Source organism: Protopterus annectens, chromosome 1.part1 (genome assembly GCF_019279795.1).
Source record: "Protopterus annectens isolate FY-2018-M chromosome 1.part1, PAN1.0, whole genome shotgun sequence".
Classification (NCBI taxonomy): Eukaryota; Metazoa; Chordata; order Ceratodontiformes; family Protopteridae; genus Protopterus; species Protopterus annectens.
The window spans coordinates 639,151,152-639,173,626 of record NC_056726.1 but is presented as its reverse complement, the minus strand read 5'-3'; the positions used below and the strand labels follow the sequence as shown (position 1 = coordinate 639,173,626).

Genomic DNA, 22,475 nt, shown 5'->3' with positions numbered 1-22,475 from the left:
GACATTTGTGCCTCAGTAGAAGGAGAAAAATATCATTGGGCCAAATTTAAGAAAGCCAAGTCAGACTTATTTGTTCTGTGCTGCATTGTAAGTAAAGTATTTTTTAAACAATTGCAGCACATTTTGCCAACATCCGAGATAAAACACATATCTTCCCACTGCAGGCATTGAAGAACAGCAAAGTAGTTTAAATGTCTGTTAAAACTTCACTGAAGTAGGAGGAAGAGAGATCAGTTAACAGCTTCTGGATTAGAACGATAGTTTTGAAACCTAAGGAAGAATGTTAGAGAGGGCAGTTAGCACTTGGACTGGAACAATGGAAGCCTTAAAACATGCAGTTTAGCTGGATCATTTTTGCTGAGCATTTACAGTTGCTATTAGGTAAGGGCTGTTTTGTGAACAAAAATTAGAATAATTCCAATAGTGAAATGTAAACAGGCTCCATAAGCTGTGTAATATGCCTGTGACGCACACTGCTGCCATTCTGTTTACATGGAAGTTAAAAGTTATTTTGTAAGTCTAGCATGCCTCTTTTAAAGAGGACTTGAAGTGGATTCTGCGGGGGGGGGGGGGGGGCAAGAACTACAGGATCACTTTATAACAGCAGGTCCATTGAAATGTAATAACCATAATCACTTAATGATTTGGATGCATGAAAACAGAGTACAAAGACAAAATGAAATAAGTGAGATAAAGTGACAACCATAAATAAACCAATGTTTTTCAGTCCCTCCAAGGAAAACAACAATAAGAAAGACAAAAACTTCAGCAACATGAATTGTCTGCTACTCTATTTCTGGTTTTCTGAAATACCCAATAAAAGCAATTTAGATCTGAATGTTTTGGGGTATCAACATACCTCTCAAGTTATTTGGTCAAGAATTCTGGACAAAACCAAAAATTATGGGGTGGGGTAAAATCAGGAAGAATTTTAAACATTATTCTAATTCACTTAAAAAGTTAATAGAACAACATGTTTTACATTGATATGCATTTCTGAACAATAAAAAGTGGCATTACTAGAAAATCAAAAATGTTATGAGGGACAGGAAAAACATTTGAAGCAAAATCACAGAAATTCTGTAAAGATAGGCACAGCTGAGAGGTACGGGCAGCACACAGAAGGGAATGTCTGCTCACAATAACCCATTCCAGGACTAGTATACTTTTTCGATTTGTGAGGCTTTAAGCAATGCATTTATGATTTTCTGAATGTTATTACAAGTGTCTATCAGCAAGTGTTAGCAAAAGACTTTCAGAATTTGTAGTTTTAATGACTGAGAATTAAAATGACATAAGAAAATACAGACAAAAGAAAATAAAACCAGCCACAGCACAGATACCCAAAAGAACTACTTTAATGCAGAATTTTGATACCTCAGCAATTCACCTTCTTTTGCTTTTTCATGTTTATAATTAAAATGAAATAGCCTTAATTTTTAAGCTGACACGTCTTCATTTTCAGACAGGTTTGTATGGTTTAACATTATCACAGAATCCATAGCACCAACAGGCAAAATAATTAAAAGAAACTGTAGCCATAGCTAACTTTCCATCTTTAAAATATGAAACACTATACTACCTCTCAAAAGGTGGAACAAACAGGCAAAATGTGGAACATTAAGTAACAGCTAGGGAGGTAGCTCACAGTATGGTAAAATGTTACATTAGGCTGGCTTTGCCTCATACCCAGATTTTACTAGAGACTCTCAGAAGAAATAACTTAAGTTGCAAAATTGCAAGGCCCCAAATTAAACCAAGCAACACCCCCCCCCCCCCACAGAAAAACACACGCAATTAACTTTAGTCAGCATCAAGCAATACAGGGAAAAGCAGGCTTGCAGCATCATGAATACCATAATATCCAAACACCAACAAGCAAAAGAATTAAAGACCCTACAGCCATAATCAACCTTCCATCTTCAAATGATAGCACCTGCAACTCACACTGTGTAGGTCCTGTCATTCAGCCAGTTTGCCATCCATCTTACCACATATGGGTTAGTTTGTAAAGCAGTTGGCTTTTGTATGAAGCTGAGGAAAGGTGGCTAAAACTTAACCAGGCCAAGGTACTCCCCATGTGTTGTCTGGCCATCACCTACAACATCCATAAACCATTTGAATCAATTTACCAGAGTAATACTGTGGTGGTGGTGCTGCGGTAGCGTTGCCGCCTCACAGTAAGACGTTGTCCTGTTCGATTCTCAGCTAGAGCGTCTTCTGTGTGGAGACATGCGTGAATGGGCGTACCTTCGTTGAAGGTTGTGCATCAGAGCTGGCAACTCGCCACATAAAAATCTACTGCCAGTCATTAGCGGACCGGAGTTCTGCTGTGGCGACCCCTAACCAGGAAAAGCCGAAAGACACAACAAGTAGACATACTTCACCCTTCAAAACCAAACTGTTGAGGTTCAAGTTTAACAAATTTGTTAATATTGCAGTTTATGAGGTCAGTTATAATGCATTCCATGGCTTTGCAGATGATGTTTGGAATGCTGATGGGTCTGCAATTACTCAAGTTGGTTATAAGGCCATCCTCATGGGGAAGCATCACCACTGCTGTAAGCCACTCATCAGGGACAGAACAAATAGCTAAACTTAAGTTAAATAAATATATTCCACAGTGAAGAAAACTCTCTTAATTCTGCATAACTGCTCTGGAAATGATCATGCAAAGGCATGTTTAGCACTATTAATTAAGCAACCAGGTATATTAGCAGATCCCATGTAGGAGGTATGTTAATTTATTTTATTTATTTATTTTATTTTATTTATTTTACATTTGTTAAACGGGCTAGTCTAGCTGGATATATTTCCATTTTCAGTAGAGGCCCGGGGAGAAAAGCTCCACATATAGAGATAAGAGATATATCATGAGCTCTATTAACAGATTACAGACTGGTAGGACTTAGACAAGGAATATTGTTATCCAAACAAGAGTAGGACTTAAAATTTCTAGACAATCTAAATGACATCATAATGAATATTATTACATAGTTTAAAACAAGGAAACAAAAAAATTGTAAGACCAAGGACAGAGAAATGTACATTGTTACTAAAAGGAAAGGAGTTTAACTTTCTGGATAATCTAAAATAACATCATATTGAACATTTTTGCTTATTTTAACAGCAGGTAAAGAAAGTGGAAGACCAAGGAGGAGAGAGAAACAACAATAGAGAGAGAGAGTAGAGTTATAAGAGATACAGGTTTCCTGGAAAAGAGTCATAGCCAATAGGGAGGAGAGAAATATGAGAGAGGTATGTAGGGTGGAAGGAAGCTTAGGGGAGAAAGGAGGAGGCACAACAGAAGGGTGAGAAAAGAGGGTTAAGGGGGGAATCAACATTTAGTCAGGATTAGAGCAGGGACACATCCAGTGGCTTTTGAGGTATGTTCTGAGTTTTTGTTTAAACAGAATAGTAGATGGAATGGAAGTAAGTTCGGTAGGAAGTTGATTCCAGTGTTTACCTATGGAGTTTGAGAAGAGGGAGTCACCAGCTAGGTTATTAGATTTGGTTAGGGTAACTAGCAGTTTTCTAGATGAGTGGAGTGAGTTCAGATTAGCATATGGGGTTAAGAGGTTAGAAAGTACAGGTGTGTTAAGAGATTGGTAGAAAGCTCTTTGGACAAATGTAAGTTGGGAAAGAAGTAACATGTTTGTCAGTTCAAGCCAGTTCAGTTGCTGCAGATTCAGACAGTGGTGAGTTCTGAAAGGCTTCCCAGTAACAAATCTAGCTATGTTATTGTAGGTAGTAGACAGTTTGGAAAGATTGTTTTTCTTGAGGTTAGTATAGATGGGAGAAGCATAGAGAAGAGTGGAAATGAGATGAGAGTGGGCAAGAGTAGTTTTGGCTGGGGAGGTTAAGAAAGTCTTAATTCTATAGAGAGCCAAGTTTCCTATTTACACATTTAATGGTATTGTTGATATGACAGTCAAAGGTAAGATTGTTGTCAATTGTGACACCTAACAGTTTGGTAGTAGGGTCGGGTGATATAATGGTTCCATTGTTAGATAAGATAGTGAAATCTAAAGCTGGGGATCTGGTAGTAGGCTTAAAGAGTAAGAGTTTGTTTTTTTTTGCGTTTAGGAGTAGGCAACGATTTAAGAACCAAGTTTCCACTTTTGAAAATACAGCTTGAGTATTTGTTTGAAGTTCAGAAATGGATTTAGCAGAGCAAATTAGTGTGGAGTCATCAGCATATTGTATACAAGTAGCCTGGGGAATAGCTACTTGTAGGTCATTTATAAAGAGGGAGAAAAGAAGGGGTCCAAGAATAGAGCCTTGGGGGACTCCGAGTGAGATTGGTAGAAGAGATGAGAGTTCCTTATTCCAGAGGACGGCCTGTTTTCTGTTAGTGAGATAGGAACTAAACCAGTGGACAGCGTTAGGTTCTAAGGAAAGAGATTCGAGAATTTTTAAGAGGAGAGAGTGGTTGACCATGTCAAAGGCTTTGGACAGGTCAATAAAGAGAGCTGAGGACAGGATGTTATTATTACGATTCTTGTTAATAAAGTCTGTGAAGGAGAGGAGAGCGGTGGTTGTGCTATGAAAAGGCCTAAAGCCATGTTGACAGTTTGTAAGAATGTTGTTTTTTATTAAGTGGTTCATTAACTGACGGTGAATACATTTTTCCATCATCTTTGCAAGTGGGGATAAGAGAGCTATGGGTCTATAATTAGAATAGTCATAGGAGTTCCCTCCTTTATGTAAGGGTATAATGTGAGAGATTTTCCAGATATCAGGTATGGATGGTTTCTTCATTAACAGTTCTATTAATGAGAATGGATATAGGATAGGCTATTTCAGAGGCTGCTTTTTGAAGGAATTCAGATGGCAGTTGGTCAGCTGAGGGGGAGCAAGGTTTGAGTTTGTGGATACATTTCAGAATAAAGGAAGTAGAGATGGGTTGTAGCCTAAAGGTTGGTAGCTTGAGGGATGGAAGGTCAGGGATATTAGTGTTGTCACTAGAGAGATGAGAGGCCAAGGAATTAATAGTATCAATAAAGAATGAGTTGAAGGTATTGGCCGTATCAAGGGCGGAATACTTTTCAGACCGGAAGGGGATGGAGTGGTAGTCTGTCCTGGGTGAAGAAGTTTATTTAGGGTTGTCCAGAATATTTGAGGGTTATTATGATTTGCTTGCTGGAGATTACTATAATAACTCCTTTTATCAGAGAAGATAGCTTTTTTGGTAATGTTTCTTAGGTGCCTAAATGTCTGATGGTCTATTGGAGATTTGCTAGTTCGCCATTTTGTCCAAGATTTGTTTCTAAGTAACATTTTTTGTCTTGTATCTTTAGATAGCCAAGGGGCAGGTTTAGATTTAATTCGGATGGAGCGTTTTGGAGCATGATTATCTAGAATTGTTAGGAATGTGGTATTGAAGTAAAGGACAGCTTCTTCAAGAGGAAGTGTCTTTAGTGGGTTCCAGTTACAGGCATTTAGTTCACTTTTAAATTGAATAGGGTTGAATCGTTTAAGATCGCGTAGGGTCCTATAGATGGGAGTATTGTTAGCGGCGTTTTTTTGTCTTAAAATATAGGTTAGTTTGTGATCACTAAAGTCATCGGGTAAAGTTCCAGATTGATATTTTAGAAGTGGTTTGTTAACGAGAATCCAATCAAGAATACTTTCTTTGTTGTTGAGTTTGTTTGTCCTAGTAGAGGTGTCTATTGTCTGTGTGAAGCCATGGAGGTTAATATGAGAGGCCGGGTTGTTAGTGTTTAACGAGGACCAGTCAAGGTTAAGGTCTCCAAATTCTACACCTCTCATGTCTCTTCACAGTGCCAGACTAGAGTCAAGCTCAACAGGGTCTTCTTTCATTTTTCATTTTTCTTTTTTTCAATTAATCATGATTATCACTATCACAGGCATAACTGGTTCAATTAGCACCCTCAGCCAATGATATGAACCAGTGCCCCACCCCCTCAGCTCTACAAGTAAAGAGAAAAAAACGCACTTCACTGTAATAAGCTGTAAGTGATTGGCTTATCACAGTTAGATCTACACACCTCCCCAGCAAAAAAAAAAAAGACATTTCTTCTACTGGCACACCAACAAGGTGGCCAGATGTATGCTAGCCACCCTAGCCCCAACCATTTAGGTCCACTTTCTGTGCCCTGCCTCTAACTCTCCTTTAACATCCATCCATCCATCCACAACCATATTTTATTGAAAAAAAAAAACATTTCTCCTTTTAAAGTGTAGCAAACTGTTTGCTACATTATACCTTACTGTGCTGAATGCTTCAGTGCTCATGTTTAGTTAAAAAAATCTTTTTAAACTGTAGCAAAAAAGTTGCTACAGTTTATGGCCTTCTAGGGAGCACTACAGCACTCAGGTTTTAGTTAAAAAACATTTTTTTTTTCACTTTTAAACTGTAGCAAATTGATTGCTACAATGTAGCAAGCAGTTGCAACAGTTTACACTGCACAAGGATTGCTATAGCACTCACATTTGACTGCAAATGCGGTACTGTCTTTAAAAAGCCGGTATTACATTAAAAAGTGATCTGGATTGGCTAATCATGCCACCCAACACTTTCTACTATACACCCATTAATCACCCTAACAAGTCTGGAGGTTATCCCCTCCTCTGTAATAATGCCATGGACAGTCCTAATGTATATACAGTGATATTTTGAGCATGTACAACATCTAATTCTTACCCCAGATTATATAAAATGAACATACAAAATTAGTTGAATTTACAATGTTCATAAACATGTATCCACTGATCACTCTTCGGTAGGCCTGGAGGTTATCCCCTCCTTTATATTAATTGCTGTACAATATTTTTATATGCCTAATATTTACAGTGCCCATATGTTCATTAACCGTCCTTCAGCAAACCTGAAAATTATACCTTTTTTATATTAACTGCCCAGCATTTTATATGTATTTTATTTACAACATTTAAACATGTCCATTGGTCACAGATCAACAGACCTGGAGGTTGATCCCACATCTGTGGTGGTCCAGGGTTTGAATCCCTCAGCTTCCATTGCCTAACTTGGCTCTGAGCAATTCAGTTAACCAGACACTGCTCCTGGGCTGAGTCTGAAAAAGGTCCGGGGAGATCCTGTGCTCTACCCTACTAAGCAAATGCAATTAAAATACAAATATTAAAAGCTGTCCCACATTGCTGCACATGATAGCCCTCAGCATGATACGTTTGCCCCTATGGAAATAGCCTTTGGCCACTCAGTGCACAATTGCCCATAACGAGATTGCCTCTGTCTTCTCTTCATGACAGTAAAGTCTTACCTCTTAAGTGTAATATTTAGCCTCTATTTTCTTACCACTCATTTCTTCACATCTTCTCTCCCTAAACATTGTCCCTCCATCTCCTTCTTTTTTTTTTTCTGCATCTTCCTTGTCATCATCATCATCTTTCCTCTAATTTCCTTCTCACTGTGTTCCATTTACACACCTTGCTCACCTGGCTAAGCTGGTCTTGCCTTTTATAAGCTAACTTGAGATTTGTGGTGTCTCCACCTTCTGCCTGGATCTGAATCTTCTGCAGTCCCTCTCTTCTCTGTGGTAGCTCATGGTGAATTGTGGTCCACCTCCTCTTCCGTGTCATGCCATTCTTTCACCACCTATTTCTCCCTCAGGTTGCCTTGAGTAGCTCACAACAATCTTTTTGTTTCAAAAATATTTAGTGGTTATCTGTCCCCAAATTCCTTCTGTCTCCCCTTTCCTTTCTCTTCTTTGGTAGGGATAGCTTGTGCCATATTATGTGCTTCTAGTAAAACACAATTTCATGACGCAATCCTGTCCACCTCCCATCTCACTTGTAAAGAAAAGAAAGGTAATTAACAAAGCTTGAGTCAGGTCTGGTATCCCAGCTGTGACCTAGAGGGTGACACAACTAATGAGAAACAGAGTACAAAGGATTTGCACATATAAAATCATTTTAGCTTGTGGACCTAGGAGACTCTGTCTATGACACCCTCCCTGTGGGAGGAATAAAGAAACCTTGTTAAATTTCAAGTAGTTTATTCAGTTAAGTAGTTAGATGGATGAGTGTCATATGCAGTTTTGCAATTATTTCTGAGACAACTCATTTAAAATAAATATTACTTAAGCAAAATATGTTCTTTATCAAGGAAATAAATTTGAGGCAATCACTTATCTGTCTATATTACTGCATGAATGTTCTTGTAGTAATCTGGGATTTCAACTTGTCTTTCTCTAAATAGCACTCAAACAATGCAGGAACTGGAACTGAAGCTGAAACATGTGGAAAGAAAATGATTAAGCAAACAGACAATTATAATGTGCAATATCACACTTAAAATCAAGCTGTGAAACAGTCTCAACAGGATTATGAGGAGTTGCATAAACAGAGCATGGCCTGTCAGCACACAGTGTGGACTTCAAACTTCTGCTGTTGTCTGAGATATTGGGTTATGATAACACTTCTGAGGGTGCAGAAACACTTTTACTCAATGGAGACCTGATAATTCTTGGTTTAGTGACATATGGTTTACTTTTAGGAATTTAGCATTTGGCTTTAAATTCATTAGGAATCACTTCAATATGCCTTTGATTGTATCTGATTATGGCACTATCTTCAGTTTACACCATGAATGACCATGGTTCATCATTTTTTTGCATTACAACACCTTTTGTATCCCAATTTCTCTTCCCCTGTAGCTTCAGGTGTACTGGTTAATCCAGATGAAGGATTGCTAGTGACTATGTAAAATAGCATCTGTCTGTAGAACTTTTTGTATATACACTCATCTTTTTGATCATATTGTTTTGCTGATTCATACGGTTTTGATGTTGGCTGTAGTTTTCGACTGTAGCTTTGGCATGCTGGTTTTTATTTGTCTTCCAAGCATTAGCTGAGATGAAAATATTCCTGTGGCACTGTGGCTGTATATAATAATAGAACTCTGTGTGGATCAGATTGTCTCAAAATCTTTTTTGCTGTTTCACCAGCTCTCCCAGATTCACCATTTCATTGAAGGTAGTGAGAACTTGATTGATGTTGACGTGAACTGTGTATCATTGTAAGTAACCTGTTCAATTAGTTTTCCAAATCTTGTGAATACTATCTTGAACCTTGTTATTATTTACATGTTTGTTGTAATCAGAACATGTAATATCTCAATATCACACAAAAAATCAACAAGTATTAAGTAGGTTTTGCTCTCAAACTCACATAATTCAACAGGTATCTTTTACCAAGGACCTTTTGATAAGGGTGTTAGTATTAATGTCTCTGTCATTTGAGATAGTTTAATGAACAACGCAGAACTGATGCTTTCACACATGCATTGCAATGTCTCCATTAAGGATGGCCACCATACTAACATTTTGGCTCTTTTATAACTTTTCATGAGCTCTTAATGCCCTTCATGTGTTTTTCTGAGCATATCAGCAAATTGTGATGAGGTTATTATGATTTTATCTTGACATAACCATAAACCATCATACTCACGGCCTTCCACTGAATGTGTATTAATTATATATATGAGATATTTTATCTGTGACCAACAATTCGGAAATCCATTTCAGATATAGTCGATAATAGTCTTTAACTCTAGATGACTTCTGGTAACTTGCTTTATCTTTTCTAGTCCCTTGGTAGTCACAGTTATTTTTGTCATTATGCATTACAGATAATGGAGCAACATCTTCTGTAGCATCTGACACTAGCTGGCCATGTATAAGATTTCTGTATAGCATATCTGCTAAAACTAGTTGTTTTCTAGGCACATGGATTGCCCTAGCATTGAAATTTCTCAGTTTCATGACATCTAGTTGGTACATTGTCTAGATTGTAGAAATTAATCAATGGGAGCAGTGACTTGAGATCAGTCTGAACTTGCAAACCCTCTAACCCAATAAGGTATCTGGAGACTCTTACACATTCCCACACACTTGCAAGACATTATGTTTTTTTTTTTTTGACCTGTGAATATTTCCCTTTGGTACCAGCATTTTGAAACAATATGGAATAGGACATAACACTTGGTTATCCAGTTGGACTAATACTGCACCTAGACCTTAGTTGCTAGCATCAATACTCAAGGTTATTGCTTTGGTAACATCATAGCATGTTAGCTATGTAGCTGTTAACATTTCATTTACCCTGCTGAAAGCTTGGACTTCAGCATGTCCCTATGACCACAGCACACCTTTGTTTATTAGTTCTGTCAATCGCAAAGCACAATCGACAGATCTGGTACAAACTTGCCCAAGAAGTTAATCATGCCTAGACCTTGCCTTTGCTTGGCCACACAAAAAGGAGTTTGTAGCTCTGACCTTCTTTGGATCTGGTCTGATTACAGTAGAACTGCTGTGACCAAAATATTGTCCCTCAGTCATTTCACATCAGCATTTATCTTGGTTTAGCTTTAATCCTGAAGCTTTAATAGTTTAGAGCACTGACTCTAACTTTGAAGCATGTGTTTCTTTATCTTGACCAAACACTAATATGTCTTTTACAATGACTGCAACACCTTCATTCCCTTTTATGCTGAAACATTTCAGGATCTGAGGTTACACCAAATGGTAGCCTCTTCAAACAGAACCTTCCCAGTGGAGTAATGAGGTTGTCTCCTTTGGCTATCTTTGTTTTCTAGAGGAATTTACCAAAATCTACTAGAATCATTTAATGAAGAAAACATTTCAGCATTGATAAGCTGAGGTATCTTCTAATGTAAGTAGAAAGAGCCTTTTTACATGGTTGCATTATTAAGCCTCATTAAATCAGCTCATACTCATACACTGCCATTTTTCTTTATAAAGGAGACCACTGGCATATCTCAGTTACACTTCCTATTATAGCAAGTCCATGCATCTTTTTGAGTATTGCCACTTCTTTAGAAAACACAGGGATGGAAATGCATTTGAATTTAATCTCATGTTTACTTGTTTGTAGTTAGGCAAGCCAACTTCTGGCAATTAGCCCCATTTAGAAGAATCATAGGAAGTTCAGGGCTACCAAGGCCCACAACCATTATACCTTGACAGGTCCCACTTTATACTCTACCTTCCTTCTCAAGGAGGGCAATGGCAGTCATGCCCATGGTAGCCTTTGCATGCCACAGCTCTGCTGAGCAGATTGCTTATGTACAAAGCATCCAGCACACATACTCAGAACTCAGACATGTACCTCTTCTACACGGATAAGGCTAAAGATCTACCCATGCATCCGAGTTTACCTGCAAGGTCATGTATTTGTACCTTTATATCATGCAACTGCAGATCCTACAAAATATTCTACATGCAGCCTATGATATTGTAGTAACATTACTTCCTGTATCAGTCTTTGGACTCACTCAGGTTCCATGAAGAGGAAGTTTTACTTGCCTGTCTGCTTCTGTATTAGGCAGAGCAGTCAATGAAGCCAAGAAAAAACACTTTCTGAACATTAATTTCACTTTTGTTCATAAAAGCAGCTTTTACTTTGGCTCACAAATAACACCAAAGTCTGACAGCTTTTTACATCTCATACACCTTCTGTCTCATGTCTAACTCTTCTCTGACTCAGTATGATAATGGTTACACCTCCTGAATTTGCTAAGGTTCCACTAATTTTGCATCCGATGTACTCACTCCCTCTAACCAGTATATTTACTAGTTAAGCATCTCTGGTGATTTGTATCATTTTCAGTAAAAAATGTTAAATCTACTTTGAGTTGTTACTTTTGAGACACGTCCACATAGCTGAGCTAATAACAATTCTGTTAATAATTTTGCAACTTTCATTTCATTAACCCCACAATTTTCTGCCACTTCAGACAGTCAGATTACAAAGCCTTCAACTCTTCCACCTTTAGCTTGTGCACATATCTGTAATTATACCATTTGATGTGTAATATTTCTTTTTGGTGCAAAATGTTCATTGACCTTACTAATTACTGATTCATATGTATCACTCTGGCCCTTTGGGAATGAAAATGATTGGTATATTGCCTTTACTTCCTTTCCCTTAGAGTACAATAAAGTGTTTACTTGAATTTATTCTATTTGCTCAAACTGCTTGCTCTTCTAAGGTGTGCAAACCTTTGCCTCCATGCTGGCCAGGCAAACGTTTTTGAGAAGTCAAACATCTCATTTGAGATAAACTTTGTCACTTCTTACAGAGATTCAATTTGATGAACAACTTAAAATTAGTAAAATGACTACTTCAGTTGGTAAAAGTATTTGTTTTTTTTTTTTGTTTTTATGGGGGGCAAAAACAGTTTACTCTGAGCTTGGTAAATCTATCTTGTTGACAAGGTTTTCTGACTGTAATGACATTTTCAGTCTTACTTCTTGAAGAAAATCCCAGTTCTGACACCATGTCCTGATGCACACTTCTGGTTACCCAGTAATGTCTAAAGACAATGTTAATAATATTAGGATATGTCACCACCTTTATCAAACATGGTAACCATTATTTTGTACAAAACAGAAGTATACCAAAAAATGAAGTTAATAGTTCACTCATCATGACTACATGGCTACTGGCTATAGACTCTGTCCATTATAGTATACGGTCTCTCTTCATAGGGCAATGCTGTACATTCATCTTAAAGGTATATATATATATATATATATATATATATATATATATATATATATATATATATATATATATATATATATATATATATATATATATATATATATATATATATATATATATATATGCATGTATATGTATATGTATATATATATATATATATATATATATATATATAAGAGAGACAGAGACACACACACAAACACATAGAGCAGAGAACTGCAACATTCATCGCTGTATGCAAATGTGGAAACCTATGGGAGATTGCAGATACCCCAGGGGATTACTTCAGTGTCACTGCTTGACAGAGATTCAAATTAAGTGGCGAAAGCCACATACATAACTATAGGCTAGGCTTATAAATGCCCTTGGGCAGATAGCCTAGTATGAACCTATGAACCTATGAACCTATTTATTTATATCTGTGCTATCTATGTGAAAAAGAAATCTTAACATGACAGAAATGCTGGTACTTGGTATTTGTGTGAGATACATGAGTTAGAAGGGGTCTTGTGGTTGTCTTTCTCAGTGAGTCTATGTCTGACATCTTAGTACATATGGTAACCATTTCTCAGCAACTATCTACTACAGAGGTTCAGGAGACCTGTGCAACACTACAGGAGATTTGTGAATTAATTAATATTAAGCTATGGTGTGCCAGCCTGGTGGAGAACCATGTGGATGTATGACCCCATTGGCACATCAGACATGCTCCTCATAGAGTGTCTAATCATATTTTATTTTATTTTACATTTATGTACTGGGGTAGTGCACTGACCTCAGTAAAGAATTTATAGAGGCACAGCCCAGTTAGTGTAGAGAAGAGATGTAGTAGCATACAGTGTGTTGCAGAGGAAGAGGGATATGTAGCTGTATAAATATATTCTTAGAGAAGAACTGCATTAGATGTTGAGTCTAGGGGGAATCCAAAAGTCCAGACATTCCTGATCTCACCTCTGGTGCTGGTACCTAAAAAGACCGCAGCATCATATTCTGTGTAGACTATAAGAAACTGACTAGTCACACAGAGTCATATGCCTACCAGATACACAGAACAGATTAAGCCTTAGAGAATTTGGATGGTACTAATTAACTAACTACTATTGGCCTAACCAGAAGTACTGTCATGTACATTTGACACCTGCAGTGAGGATGACGAATGCCCTAGCATTTGCTCAGAGTTAGATAGATTGTATCCTAGCAGGAATGAGAGACTATACTCAGCATAGTTATCAGAACAAGCAATAAGAAGATTCTTTTTAAAGATGGCTGACCAAGAGCAAGTAAACATGCCCATTAGTAGGCAGTTGTGAAAACCTTTTTGATTACATCTGTGGTTTTTATATGAACAATATATAAAAAAACAGCTGCGAGAGGACAGGAGAGGAACACTGTAGCCTGTAACTTCTGAATGTCCATGCCTGTTTTGTTCTTGAAGGTCAGCTGCTGTAGTCATGGTAGTAATTCAGTAAGAGATATCTGTAGATATATCTTCCTTTGTTGTACTTTTTCATTTAAAGGGTTTAATTTTTGTTTCTTTGCACAGTTTTATCTCTCTCTCTCTGTCTCTGTTTCTCTCTGCCTTTATATTTAACTATTAATTGCATTGCATAACCTATTCCTTTCTGTATAATTTTATTTACTCACTTTTAAACAGTTTGTGGTCATTATCCATGTATGTAGTTATTATCTGTCTATGCATTTCTTAACTGTTATGAGGCAGTTTATGACTAACTGGTGGGAAAGCTGCTGGAATATATCTTCATCTACAGGACTGGTTTGCTACACAGTATTATTTGTGCTTCTGGTTATTTTTGCTTATTAACAAGAGTGAAACAATTACTGAGAAGTCCCTAGCCTTGTAATCTGTGGTGGTGGTGGTTTACTACCATGAGCCAGGACAGAAGGCTGTGAGGTTGGAGAATGCTACCTGCCTTCTCTGCTTTCCAAGTCATGCATTTTATTGCTCTCATTCTCTAACCTAGAGTTCACCTGTAATAATTCCTTTTTGTGTCCTTCTGCTTGCCATGTAATCCTCTTAAACTTAAATTCTTGCTCAAGTTATCCTGTCACATGTTATAAATACCCCACTATGGCCTCATATTTTCCATATCTGATGCAATGACTTCTTGACTTCTATTTCTTTGGAATAACATTATATCTAGTATTGTGGCTTGCGTTCTTGTCCTTTCCCTCCATCCCATTCTCGCTCCAATTTATAGAAAGGATAGTGAATAATTTTAGAATTGTATTGTATTTTGTTCTCCATGGCTAGCAAGACCCTTACATCACATTTAGAGGCCAAACTTCCAAGCTCTTTCTTCTACTCCCCATGCACCTTATAGCACAGTAAATTATGAAGTTTAAAATTGTATTTCCACATTTAGTAAGTCCCTTGTAGAATGTCTGACTCTCAGGTTTCTCAAGACCCCTTTTATTGCATCATCATTGTGAGTTTTCCTGCATGGACAGCCTACCTTGTACTCACTTCCAATATAGGCATCCCTTACTCCTTTCTTGCATAATTTAGCACATTCATTGTTGTACCCCTGCTTCTTACTCTCCTTTCTAGCATTAGTTTTCTTTCCAGATCTTCAAAGCTTTGCATCTCTGTACATTCTCTCTCTCTGATGGTCTGCTGCTAGCTGCACATACTTCTTCCCCTTTAGCTACTCGTGTTACACTTCATTTTCCCCTTAAATTCATATTCCATACTGTAAAGTCTAACACATTTGACTACAATTATTCAATTTCCTGCTATTTCATTTTGAGGTGAAACTTCCTTGTGCCATTACCCTACTCCCGTTCCAGACCATTTTTAGTCATGAGCTGCTCTTCTAAGTGACCATCCTTGCTGGCATCTCCACAGTGCCCCCAATTATGCATTTTAGTTTTGTCTTTACTGTCACATGGCACACTTTTGAAAAATTAATTCTGAAGACAGTTTTTTAAGATGACATGAATGGGCAGGTCAACTAAATACTGGTTAATGATGATTCTGTTGAGAGTTTTAACTCTATAATGTTATATTGTTCATTATATTTATGTTGCTGCCAGTTGTTATTTGTTTCTTTATCTCATAATGACTCCAAGTGAACCACCCTTTGCAAATTTGCTTCATTTTATAAGTTAATTTTAAGTATTATCACAGTCTGTCATTATTCATTGTGTGTTCTTTTTTTGTGAAGTGCTAAGGAAGTTAAGAATTATAATAAACTTTAACTTGCATAGATATTTAGTAGTGCTGGGGTTATAAGGACATGTTTAGGAAGGGGAATATCATTTGTTAGGTTGCTAATGAACAGAAATGTCACCCTTTAAGGGGTGGCAAAGTCAACTGGAATTCCATAAACAAAGGTACTTAAACTGTGCCAGTGTATTTTTTTAGTGTTTAACCTCTGAAAAATAATTTGTTTTGGTATAGCACACTGAAGTATTATTTATTATGATGGCTTGTAACTGGATACTGTACTTTTTGCAGGAAAGAAGCATTCACAGAAGAACGTGGTGCCAGACGAGGAGTGAAGCAAGTAATGGTGGTAGTAACTGATGGTGAATCTCACGATGGTTACAGACTGAATGGCGTTATCGATGACTGTGAAAAGGATGGGATTGAGAGATTTGCTATTGCAGTATGTACACCTGTATATTATAGTGAAACTGTATTGCAGTTTATTTATTTATTTAATTCATTAACCTGGCTGCACTCAACATGGATTACATTTACTGTGGTTTGGTTGATTGTGTGTACTTTCCATGTTTATTGATGCTCAACATTTTAGCAATGTGTCATGGCTATTAGGAATGTATAGTCCAACAAGAACATTGTCTAAGATGGATGTTGAATCTAGAACAATTAGACTTTCTCTGATGTTGTTGCTGTTATATCTTTGTCATAGCTGTAGACAGGTATATGTGAAGCTTGATTCAGCTTGGCTCCTGTTTTTATTATTTTCTTATTGATAACTGAATGGGTATCTACAAATGTACTTGTTGAGTGAGAAGCATGAGCCTCAATGAGCAGGATGGCAAATTCTCCGACTAAATTCTCTGAGTTACATGCCTAGGTTCTGTATGATTGCCCAGGATGCATGACTAGTAAGAAGCAATGAACATAAGTGTCTGCTTCTCAGTGATATTTATGTTGTAAAGTGAGTATTGAGGATCATGTTTAGAATTCCTGATCAAATATTTACTAGAGCTCACTTTACAGACAGACAGACAGACAGAGAAAAAGACAACTGCAGAGATAAATTGATACGTATATTGGTCCTATTTAAAGTCAGTAATGTAATAGACAGTTATAGCCCTGACTACAGCTCAGCTGATCTATTCAAACAATGATGCCCACCCTGGAAAGCTTTAATGCACTTAGAAAACAGGCTGTCCGTTAAACTGGTTTGCATTTGTTTTACTATTAGAAAATAAATATTTTTTTTATATTTTTATTGAGAAATAATTCCACTGTCTAACATTACATAGATGCTGTTGGAGGATGTGTTTTACATCCAAAATGTATATTACATAAATATTTAATAGCTACACACATACACAAAGGGATATATATATATATATATATATATATATATATATATACATATACATGTGGGATCATAGGAGCATAGCAGGTTACTAGGCTAATGGCCCTGGGGCCCTTACATGCCTAGCCAAGAGTTTGTCCCCAAAAAAGAAACCTCAGTCAGCACCTGTCACCCCTGTCAGTGAGGGACAAAGGTGGAACCCCTGGGACAAATTTGTGGTTTCCTATCCACTCATCAAGGTTCTTCTTGAAGAGGGTCAGCAAGGTATTCTGTTTGACATGTATGGGAAGTCTATTCCAGAGATGGGGCAGCCTCTGGGAGACAAACCTGTCTCTTCATCCGGTTTTGTTGATGTTGCATATTAGATTTAGGCCTTTTGAGTGGATAATGTGTGAGGTGTTAGACTTATGGATATGAAGCATCTCTAGTAGGGCAGGGTCTTATCTTGCCTTCTAGGCAATATACAGATCACCTCTGAGCCATATGTATGATATCAAGTAGAGTGATAGTTATTTGAGCCTGTCCACATAGGACAGGTGTTGGAGGGCATGGATTCTCTTTGTGAAGTATTTCTGTGTCCTTTCCAGTTGGTGCAGGTGTTTGGAGAGGTACATACTAAATGAGGCATTATACTCAATTATTGGCCAAATACGGGAGGAGTACAGAGCAGTAATAACCACCTTTTTTTATGTAATCCCTTTACTTATGAGATGAACCAAGTAAAAGGCTTTTCTAACTACTGCCGCTACATGATGGTAGAATTTGAGATTGTTGTCAAACTGAGTACCCAGGTCTCTCACCACATGGTTGTGTGCTAAGGGGGTTGCTGTTGATGTGGTAATCAATAGGCGCCATGTTTTTGCAGAATGGTATAATAATTCAATTTTTTTGCATTTAACTTAAGGCCATTACTTTGGCACCAGTCATTTGTTGCTGTGAGACCCTCTTGCAGTATGTTAACATCATTTGGAGTGTCAATGACAGCACCCATCTTACAGTAATCTGCAAACTTGGTCAGCCTCAGGCCCTTTGTCTTTGCTTGGACTTCTGAGAAGTAGATGCCAAACAGTAGGGATCCCAGGACAGATCCCTGGGGAACTCCAATAGTGACAGGTCTGCTGTCTGACGTGGTGGTGCCTATTTTGACCTTGTGGGTCCTATCTCTGAGCCATTTGGCCACCCATCTGATGACATAGGGATTTATGCCAAGTTGAGTTAGCTTTTTGATGATGCCCAAGTGGGGGATTGTGTCAACAGCCTTGGCTAAGTCAAGGTAAGCTGTATGTCCTGACTTAGTTCCCTCATCCAGGGCCTTGGTGATAGTGTCCAAGAAGTCAACCAGGTTCAACAGGCAAGATCTGCCCCTGGCAAATCTGAATTGGGTGGGGTCAAGTGCTTGGAGATTGCCTATGTCCTTGTTTATGAGGTCCATAACAATATTTTCCATGGCTTTACAGATCAGACTTGTTAAGCTAATGAGGCAATAGTTTCCCGGGTCAGCAGTGGCACCACCTTTGTGCAAGGGGATGACAATGGCAGTTCTCCACTCTGCTGGAATGGAGCCTGTAATTAGGCTGTGGTTGAATAGCATGCTCAATGGCGAAGTTAGTTTGCTGGCGATGGTGCAGAATACAGCCTGGGATACTATCAGGTCCCATGGAAGCTATGTTCTTTGCCTTGGATAGGACCTTTAACACTTGATCTACAGAGATATGAGGTGTGGGACAAGTATCGGGGATGTTGAATGGGCCTTTGGGAGATTAGGGGGATGACGTTTGCACTGAACTGCTAGCAAGTTGGCTAAGTCAACAGGATCAGTGTAAGTGGTGCCATTAAGTTCTAATTGGGAACAAACCTGGGCTTTGCCATGGAGGTTCCTGATGTAGCTGAAGGCTTTGTGGTTTCCTTTTGTTTCAGAGGCTAGTTTCAATTCATAATTGGCTTTGGAGGTTTTCAGTAGTGATGTAATTTGCTAGCTGAGGCTGATGAGAGAGTTTTTCCAGTTTGGAATTTGTTGCTTTTTACCCTTGGACAACAGTTTTTTTTTCCTTTTGTTCTAAATCCTGTTGATAGAGGATGTCTACCAGACAGGTTTGTGTTTCCTTGAGGAGCAGGTTTTATTTCTGTCGGGTATGTCTGAGTCCATGCAGTTGTACAGGTATTTGTATACTGCACTGGTGTACTTTTCAGTGTTGTTGTCTGCATCCTCTGAGGGTGGTGGTGGTGTGAAGCTACAGATACCCTTCCTTAGGAGGTTGTAGTCAACTTTTGAGAAGTTTCTTTCCCTGGTTACAGCTGGGGAGAGGGTTGGGTGGGATAGAAACTTCAAATGAGGTAGACTGATAATCTGGTCTCACCAGGAAAGAACATACTATGGGAGTGGTGCAGCAGTCATCCATGTTGGTGAGAACCAAGTCCAGAATGTTATTTCCCCTTGTATGGCATGAGATGAGCTGGTCTAGTGTGTTAGAACTGATGAAGTCAAGGAATCCTTGTGTGAGTGCATTAATGAAGGAATAGTTCACCCAGTTTGTGGTGGGGTAGTTGAAGTCACCAAGGATCAGGGTGTTAGGAGGTACCTTGATGGAGTCAAGTAGGCCCAGATAGGAGAAGTGGGTGTCCAGAGTCATGGAGGGGGGTTTATAGCTGGCTATAACTTGAATGAGTGTCAGTTGCACCTGGAGTAATTCCAGTGCATCATGCTGGCAAACCAGTCTAGAAGTATGCCCATCTTTAATGAAGATAGAGACTCCACCACCCTTAGTCTTTCATTTGGGGTGCTCTCCGAAGCCCTGAACCAAGTTTCCGTGAGCGCACAGACATCGGCATCTTCCAGTGTGAGGAGCACCTCCAATTAGTGCATTTTTAGGTTAAGGCTCCTAGTGTTAAGCAGCATGACCTTCAATTTGCCTTTTGACAGATCTTTTATATTGGAAGATTTGTCTTTGGGACATAGCCTATAAAAGGCACAATGGGAGAGGCAAGAGCCTTGGCCAGGATTCTGAACCCCAGAGGTGACAGGTGGATGCCATCTGTGGCAAAACATCGAGGCCTGTCAACCATGTCATCCCAGACAGACAGATACTGGATCCCCTTGGAAAGACACCAGAAACTAAGCCAATTGTTGAAGTTAATTATTTTTGTTGGTATATGAGTCTACTTCGATACACCGAATTTGCATTTACCCGAACTGCAGATTACCGGGATGACAACACCAAAATTGCAATAAACTGAACCATTACATTACTGAAGTTTTTTTACAGGGAAAGAAGACATGACCAACATTTAACAAAATAACACACCAAAGTATGTCAACCTCACCCCCCCCCCCCAACAAAATATACCAACTCTGTGATTGCACTACAGTGAGGAAAGGGGCCAGGTGTCACCATTCCCCTCTATAAAAATCAGTAATGTTCAGGTTTGGTTTATTGCATTTTCGGTGTTGTCGTCTCTGGAATCTGCAATTCAGGTAAGAGCTACAGACAGGCTCATACATATATACAGAAAACAAACACACAACAATCTCTCTGTCTTTTTCACAGACACACACACACACACACACACACACACACACACACACACACACACACACACACACACACACACACACACACACACACACATACACACACAAACACACACACACACTCACACCCTGCATTTTCAACACCATTCTTTATTGCCTTCACCTCAGACGTTACATTGTCAGCAAGTAAAAAAAATACATATATGGGTGTTGGTCATTGTATCTAATATACAGTGTCCTGTTACGGATTCACTTCAGAATATTGAAGATTTAAAACTTAGAATTTCATATGGTCGAGACCATATCATCAAAGTTTCAAAACTTCGAAATTCTGAAATAAATACAAAAACAAACAAAAACATGTTTCAAAATGTATTTGCAGGGGGGCAAGCCCCCCTGCACCCCTAACACCCCTTGATATTTAAATTTATCAACTCCGAGTTCACACTACAGTGAGGAAAAGGGAAAAATCTCCCATTCTGTGCTGTATGGAGATCTCCGTTCAGAACGTTCAAAGTTTTAAAACTTCAATCATATGGTCTCGACCATATGAAATTCGAAGTTTTAATTCCTCGACATTCTGAAGTGAATCCCCTGTTACACAGTAGGCCAATGCCAAATGGTCAATACAAACAGGAAGTTGACAGGTGTACAAGACTGACATTCCCCAGGTAGGTGAATATTTCCTTCACCCAGGGACTGTGAGTTTTCAGAATTAGTATATATAATTATCAGGAGGTGTGAGGGTGAAGGTTTACTTGCCCCCTATAAAAACACTTGCTGTTGGTTTAATGTAGTCTAGGGTAATCTCTGGAGCATGTGAAGAACATATCATTCAGTGTGCTTTTGACATTCAGACATTAATCTGTAGGGTGTCGGGACACTGTATGTTTGATTCAGTGTCCTACAACCATATAGATATGGACAGTGCAAAGGAATGCATATACTCCTATACCTCTTAACATCTCCCTGATTTTGCCTGATAGTTCTGCTTTGTCCCTTAAAGCAAGGTCTCTCTCTGTCTCGCTATCTCTCTCTTGCTCTCTGTCTCACATACACACACACACACACACACACACACACACACACACACACACACACACACACACACACACACACACACACACACACACACACACACACACGCGCATGTTCTTCTAATGTAGTTAGCTACTTTTATTTTATTTATTTTCCTACACTTGCCAAACATGTTTTTAGTGCTGCAGATAGTGAGGATAAGGAAAATTGGCAGTCGCTCATAAATGCTTACTACAGTTATGCTTGCTACTTTTGTTTTATTTATTTTTAAACTAACTACTCAGTGAGCAAAAACAACATGACAGACATTTGTTTTCAGTCCATGTTTCATATTGGCTTAATAAGCTGCCATGCAGTTGTAGACTTGATAAAGGGCTCTCCCTGTACATTAATACTCTCTTGAAGAATGTTTGTTTTCCATCTGGGTATCACTTTTGCCAACAGCCCATTTTCTGAGTTTGATTGGTATGGCAATCTCGGCAGTAGAATGTGATTGAGTAGAGTGAGCACAGCCACAATCCCTTAGAGGAGAGACAGATTACACTGGGTGTAGTGGGGTCAAGATATGGCTCATCAAGCCACTTAGCTGTACTCACAGGTAGAGGACATTGTGAATACTTGGGGTGATGCAGTAAAGCTGCCTTTTGCCCAGGGTCAGAGTTATGGGAATACATAAATGCTCTCATTATAGGGATATCAGTCAGAACACAAAGTCCCAGTAGTCTGCTTGAATGACATCCAATTCAGGTGGCTCTCACCCTCATGAATCTGGAAACTCAACACTTCTAGGCAATGAAAGTGCTTGAGTCCAGCTGGGGAAAGCTTAGTGGTAGGCAGGC

At 38.6% G+C, this 22,475-nt stretch overlaps 1 protein-coding gene across 1 annotated transcript in view; it reads left to right on the top strand.

Annotated features, from left to right (window-relative positions):
- ITGA1 (integrin subunit alpha 1) overlaps window positions 1-22,475 on the top strand; it is a 2,125,719-nt gene that overhangs the window by 952,531 nt on the left and 1,150,713 nt on the right. The window contains exon 8 of the mRNA XM_044077325.1: window positions 16,010-16,160. Within this exon, the coding sequence (XP_043933260.1) occupies window positions 16,010-16,160 (151 nt within the window). The remainder of the gene's footprint in view (window positions 1-16,009; window positions 16,161-22,475) is intronic.